At 44.8% G+C, this 7,176-nt stretch overlaps 1 protein-coding gene across 1 annotated transcript; it reads right to left on the bottom strand.

Moving 5' to 3' along the window:
- Positions 1–373: 373 nt before the first annotated feature.
- Positions 374–799, bottom strand: LOC138965994 (uncharacterized). Its single transcript, XM_070338077.1, has one exon. The coding sequence runs from the start codon at positions 797–799 to the stop codon at positions 374–376; it is 426 nt and encodes a 141-aa protein (XP_070194178.1).
- Positions 800–7,176: the final 6,377 nt, after the last annotated feature.

The raw sequence follows: 7,176 nt of genomic DNA, 5'->3' as shown, positions 1-7,176 counted from the left end.
CCATCCTGTTGATCTGTACTTGCTGCAGGAAGGCGTCCACAAGCCGTGCTCGATGTGGGGGAGCATTATCGTCCTGTAGCACTGCATGGGGCCCAATCTGACGCAGCATGGGCAGGACTTGGGGCCTGAGGATCTGGTCCCTGTAGACAAGGGCATTCAAGTTGCCCCAAACATGGTACAGTGGGGTCCTGTGGTGCTCGCTGATCCCAGCCCACACCATCACTGACCCTCCCCGGTAGGCTTTTCTCTCCCTCCCGCATGCAGGGATCATGCGTTCTTCTGGACGCCTCCAGACCCTGGTCCTACCATCATCATGCTCCAGACTGAATCGAGATTCATCGGAAAACAGTACCTGGGCCCACTGCTGTCGATTTCATCTCAAATGGCGGGTGGACCAGGCCAGTCTTGCCATCATGTGACGTGGCGTCAGTAAAATGCGGCCAAGTTGACGCCTTGCGTGCAGCGTCTGGTCATGAAGGCGGTTGAGGACGGTCTGCTCGTTGATGTCAGTGTTGGTTGCCACCCCAAGCCTTCGTCTGATGGTGCTGGCAGTGGTCGTTCTGATCTGCAACGCCTGGTGTGTGATGTAGCGGTCTTGACGTTGTGTGGTGCTTCGAGGGCGCCCAGACCGGGGTCTGGTTTCCACACTTCCAGTGGCCAGAAAGCGCTGCTGCAGCCTCACGATGATGGAATGGGAGCAGCCAAGTCTTGCAGCAATCTCTCGGAGCCGGATACCCTCTTGAACCCAGGCTAGAGCTCGTCCGCGGTCGACAAGGTTCAGATGAAGTCTTGGGGGCATGGTTGTTTGGTGGCCTGCTGTGATTTTGCCTAGGCTTATAAAGCATTTCTGGTGACGACAGTTCACTCTCAGAGGACCAATGGTTCACGTGAAAAAGATTGATTGGGGCAAAATCACCTGTGCTGAGCTCTGCAGGGTCCGTATGCATGAACTAGAAGTAAGAAACACTGGAAGTAGAGGCCTCTTTTCGAAGTGGGAACTCCCGAAGTCAACTTTCTAACTGTTCACAATGCATGAACCGACTTGAACGCCAAAGTAGTGACAGCGAGAGTATTAAGGTCAAGGTCGGGGAAATTGGGGGAATCCCTACTAATACGCATGCGCACGTTTCTATCAACATGGCAGTCAACGAAAATGGCAAGGCACGTGTGCCGCTCAAAAAGAAAGTAGACACGGAGGGGCGTTCTGCACCTTTTTCAGATGGTGAAATTGCTGTACTCTTGACAGAAGTGTTTTACGAAAGAACGGTTATTCTGTCCAAATTTCAGAAGTTAATTAGAAAAAAACACAGTAAAGGCCAAGTTTACAGAACAGTCTAACTGTTAAACATAAAGACGCTGTCTGGTCCAAAATTGCCAAAGAAGTGTCGCTCTCTCTCTCTTACGACACATGCACACACAGACAAACGTACACTCATGCACATACTGACACTATGACACAAGTGACACTGACGGCACACATAAACACACACACACCACACACTGCACACACACACACACACGCGCGCGCTCGCGCGCACACATATACACACACACACGCACCCATACACGCACGCACACAGTCACAAACAAATAACCACACACTCACTTTCTCTCATTCTCTCTCAATCTACACTCATACACACACTGAAACTATGATAACACAAGTGACACGTCACACACACACACACACACACACACACACACACATACTCACCGTAGTGACACACATATACACACGCGCGTACAGTTGAAAGTCAAGACATGATATGATTTTTTCAAAGCATAGGAAGGTTTCTTTTGCAAATGAATAAAATTAACACAGAGGCAAAACCCGGTTTTTGCAGCCGGAATGCAATTGCGGAGGCTTAAAAAGGAAAAGATTAATAAAAAAAATATATAGCTCCCGGCGGAACTTGAACCCGGAGCGAATGAACGAGAGTCCGGAACCGTTACCACTGCACTATGTTACTCGTGTAGAATAGAGGCATGATGAAAAAAGGCATTCTGAGTTATTCAGTCGTGCTGGTTTGAAAGCTCGCCACCAGTTCGCCGAATGACTCGAGCACGTTTTTTCCGGTCAGTAACTGATCGAACTGTCGCTTTTGAGTCACTCTGTTTTAAGCATTTCACCTAAATTAAACACAAGAATGTCACAGTCCGTGTCTATGGTGCAAGGTAGGAGACCGTCTCATTGTAGCCAAGTTACGACAGTTGCTCGATTGACGCATTTCACGTCTTCGATATTGTGTCTGAGATCATTTCCAAATGAGCTGCCTTTAAAAACGGAATGTCCAGCAATTGTAGTATGCGCTGGAGGTTTCTTTTGGATGGGTAAGGACCCTTGAGATGCGATATCGTCGTATAATTATGTCAAGCGAGAGGCCCTTGACATTGGAAGTGGGAACTTCGAAAGCAAAGTTGCCAGCTACTCGGTATGCACGAGCTAAATTGAACGCCGAAGTAGTGGCTTCGAGAGTTCTGAGGTCAAGGTCGAGAAAATTGGGGGAATCCCAATTAGTGCGCATGCGTTTGTAAACGGTAGGCTTGGTGACCAGAAGAAACAAATCTCATCGCGAGTTCGTAAATGGGCAAACGTTGATCGAGCTGTAGCTTTTACTATAATTGTTGTTTTTAACTGGTTGAACGAAAGCTGTGATGATTGTCCTTAAATAGAATGACTGTCTATAATAATGATTTCGTTGACCAGAATGTTGGGGACAATAAAAAAAGGTTGTTTATGTGGTAGCGAAGTCGGTTAACTTAAAACTCTTTTTGTAGTGTTTTTTTAATGATTGTGTATCGGTAAAACTGCTGGACAAAACTAGTTTGGTCAGAGCGAATGTTTGTGTTACTGGTAAATTTAAAAAGGCAGAACTCCATTTTTGGGGAATCAAGATATAAGGTGTAGTGAAAAGAAGATAAGTTCAGCGAATTTCACATTATTTGAGAAAATGTGTGTCCGAATTTTTAAAACAGAAAAATTGTTGTACTTAGGTGTTTGTAAATTACGTTTGTCCTCGTTAATTGTGAAGAGGATGTACGTTTATATAAAGTTCAAAGTCAAGATTGGATTTTTGTAGTCTACGTGCGTGTGTGCATGTGTATTAGACATAATACATAGACATAGAACACTTTATTATCTCAATTACGATAAACTCGGGTGTGGTGAATCACAATAAACAGCATAAAACGTAAGAACATGAATAAAATATCAAGGCGCAAATATAGTCAGCTCATCATAGTGTGGGGAGTGGGCACACACACACACACACACACATACACACACACACACACACCGTCGAACACACACATAACGTCGAACACACACACACACACACCGTCGAACACACACACACCGTCGAAAACACACACACACCGTCGAACACACACATAACATCGAAAACACACACACACACACAAACACACACACACAAACACACACGCACACACACACGGCACGCGCGAACACGCAAACAAACGTATGAAGGAACAGACGCACAATTATACCCGCACGCACGCACACACAGGCAGACAGGCACTCGCACAAATACATACACACACACACACACACACCAACACACACACACAGATAAAGCAATGACAAAAAAAATAACAGAAACTTACACTTAAACACTCGAACATACACACACACACACACACACACACACACACACACGCACACAAACACACGCACGCACGCACACAAACACACACACACACACACACACTCACACATGCACACAACGACGCCCATTTTCATAGAAACACAGTAACCCCCTCGTATAAGCGGGAATGAAAGAGTGGTGGCCAATGACCCAGATCAACAAACAAAAGTCAAAGCTGGCAACTCAGGTTTGTATTCAGGGAAATTTGCACGAAATGCATGCAGAAGATACGACTTTTCCCTCTATTTTCTCTCTTTTGGAGCGTCAGCTCGGTTTGACATGAAAAACTGAAGAAAAGCCCTGCCTTTTTGCACTGAGAAACTGTGGAAGTAGCGTGTTTACTACTGGGTCTGGCTGTAGTACATTTACCCTCATTTACTTCCTCGTTAGCTTCCAAAGTAAACTCTTTTTTCGTCCCATGCATGCGAAAGTGAGGATGTACTTCCGATGTCACTCAAAACTTTAGAAGTAGTCGCAAAATACCCTGAGTTACTTCCTCGCTTTGCTTCGAGGTAAACCCTTTTTCCGGCCCATGCATACGAAAGTGAGGCAAATACTTCCGATGTCACTCAAAACTTCGGGAGTTGTCGCGAACTTCCCCCATAAGCATACGGGCCCAGGAGGGTTACTTTCACGTGCGTTTTTCGCAATATTGCGGATTCTTTGCTCGCCTGCACAGAGAAACAGGCAAAGTCTGAGTACTGGTTTTTGCTGTCACAGCAAAGGCAGGGAAGCTGTCAAGACGACCACAAAGCGTTGAGGGTCATTGTCGCCGATGTGTGTGATTTTTGCACAATCAACGTTGGGATCGAAAAATGGCTTTTGGTCCTTAACTTATTTTGGGCAGTGTATTAGGAAGTGTTTTACGGTTTCGGACGGAAATCCGCAGTCACAAGATGCATCTGTAGCAACGTGTCGTCTCACTAGATCGTTATTAAGATCACTTATATATGGGTATCTCGAACGACAAATGCTCGAATGGACAAATGCTCGACGCGACAAAAGCTCGACGTGACATATGCTCGAACGACAAATGCTCGAATGAACAAATGCTCGACGCGACAAAAGCTCGACGCGACATATGCTCGAACGACAAATGCTCGAATGGACAAATGCTCGACGCGACAAAAGCTTGATGCGATAAAAGCTCGAATGGACATAAACTCGACGCGACGAAAGATCGAACGTGTCTGTGCGTGTCCTTCTCGGTGTTATTTTGCCTGTCTGTTTATTTTGTGTTATTTTAAAATCTTTCTGCAAGAGAGAGAGAGAGACCGGGGTCAGGCTATCTCCAATTAGGTGGCGGGGCGACCATCCCCAACCCGGCGGGTCCCCAGGTGGCGGATAGGGGGTGTCCCTTAGATATAAGGGATTGCAGCGATATAAGTCGGGCTTGCCCGGACGAATAAGCTGTCCTGGACCAACTGGCGGTGTTCCTATCAGAGCGGGGTGGTTAACAGGTGGCACTGTTGACTAGTAAATACCCTATGTGCTCATACGGGTTCATCACGCGGATAAGAGGCGCGTTAAAACCCCTGCTACCTGTGCTCCCAGGTAAGGTCCCTGACCAGGAGCTAAGGGTGGGGTAACCCCGACAGAAACCTCTAGTGCTGAAGTCGGCGGTACTGAGCGAGACAGCGCACTTTAACGGATCACAGTACCACGCACACCATCGCCATGAATACACGCAGAGAGAGAGAGAGAGAGAGAGAGAGAAAGAGAGAAAGAGAGAGAGAGAGAGAGAGAGAAAGAGAGAGAGAGAGAGAGAGAGAGAGAGAGAGAGAGAGAGAGAGAGAGAGAGAGAGAGAGAGAGAGAGAGTAGAGAGAAAGAAGAGGAGGTAGAAGAAACAAGTCGCGTAAGGCGAAAATACAATATTTAGTCAAGTAGCTGCCATTTTTCAGCAAGACCGTATACTCGTAGCATCGTCAGTCCACCGCTCATGGCAAAGGCAGTGAAATTGACAAGAAGAGCGGGGTAGTAGTTGCGCTAAGAAGGATAGCACGCTTTTCTGTACCTCTCTTTGTTTTAACTTTCTGAGCGTGTTTTTAATCCAAACATATCATATCTATATGTTTTTGGAATCAGGAACCGACAAGGAATAAGATGAAAGTGTTTTTAAATTGATTTGGACAATTTAATTTTGATAATAATTTTTATATATTTAATTTTCAGAGCTTGTTTTTAATCTGAATATAACATATTTATATGTTTTTGGAATCAGCAAATGATGGAGAATAAGATAAACGTAAATTTGGATCGTTTTATAAATTTTTATTTTTTTTTACAATTTTCCGATTTTTAATGACCAAAGTCATTAATTAATTTTTAAGCCACCAAGCTGAAATGCAATACCGAACCCCGGGCTTCGTCGAAGATTACTTGACCAAAATTTGAACCAATTTGGTTGAAAAATGAGGGCGTGACAGTGCCGCCTCAACTTTCACGAAAAGCCGGATATGACGTCATCAAAGACATTTATCAAAAAAATGAAAAAAACGTATGGGCATTTCATACCCAGGAACTCTCATGTCAAATTTCATAAAGATCGGTCCAGTAGTTTAGTCTGAATCGCTCTACACACACACACACACAGACAGACAGACAGACAGACAGACACACGCACATACACCACGACCCTCGTTTCGATTCCCCCTCGATGTTAAAATATTTAGTCAAAACTTGACTAAATATAAAAAGAACGAAGAGAAAAAAGAAGGGGGAAGATCGTGTCGGGGTTTAGATTTGTCAATGTTATTAATTTGATTTGGCCCGGGATTGACTGTTTATCAGGAAAGGTTCAGGTAAGCGGAACGGGCAGATGAACGACTATTTGTTTGCTTGCTGTGAGTATCAATTCAGAAATAAAGTTAAACTTGTTTAAACCAACAACGTGATATCAAACAAATTTAGTCAATTTGTCGCTCGAAATCCAGCAGCGGCGTGCTTACAACAACAACAACAACAACAACAACAACAACAACAACAACAACAACAACAACAACAACAACGTGATATCAAACAAATTCAGTCAATTTGTCGCTCGAAACTAGAACAACATCACCGTGACAGTTTCAGATATGACGTTATCAAAGTAGTTTTGACAGCATCATTCTACAGTCCGGTCGAGCTTCTGTCGTTCGAGCATATGTCGCGTCGAGCTTTTGTCGCGTCGAGCATTTGTCCATTCGAGCATTTGTCGTTCGAGCATATGTCGCGTCGAGCTTTTGTCGCGTCGAGCATTTGTCCATTCGAGCATTTGTCGTTCGAGCATATGTCGCGTCGAGCTTTTGTCGCGTCGAGTATTTGTCCATTCGAGCATTTGTCGTTCGAGATTTTGTCGTTCGAGCTTTTGTCGTTCGAGCTTTTGTCGGACACCGCTTATATATAGCCTGAGCTTACAGTGAATTGTTTGTGATATACGATCTCCAGAATACCAATAACACGGCGGACTTAAATCGTTTTTTGACAAAAAGTGCTTGAGGGACTTACTAAGTTTTATGTAGTCTGGTA

This window comes from Littorina saxatilis, linkage group LG5, assembly GCF_037325665.1.
Source record: "Littorina saxatilis isolate snail1 linkage group LG5, US_GU_Lsax_2.0, whole genome shotgun sequence".
Taxonomy (NCBI): domain Eukaryota; kingdom Metazoa; phylum Mollusca; class Gastropoda; order Littorinimorpha; family Littorinidae; genus Littorina; species Littorina saxatilis.
Note: the sequence above shows the minus strand (reverse complement) of the source record. Positions and strands in the feature narration are given on the sequence as shown.

Bases quoted from the DNA above. Each gene is read 5' to 3' on its own strand.
- LOC138965994 (XM_070338077.1), bottom strand. From the start codon at position 799: ATGCCCCCAAGACTTCATCTGAACCTTGTCGACCGCGGACGAGCTCTA.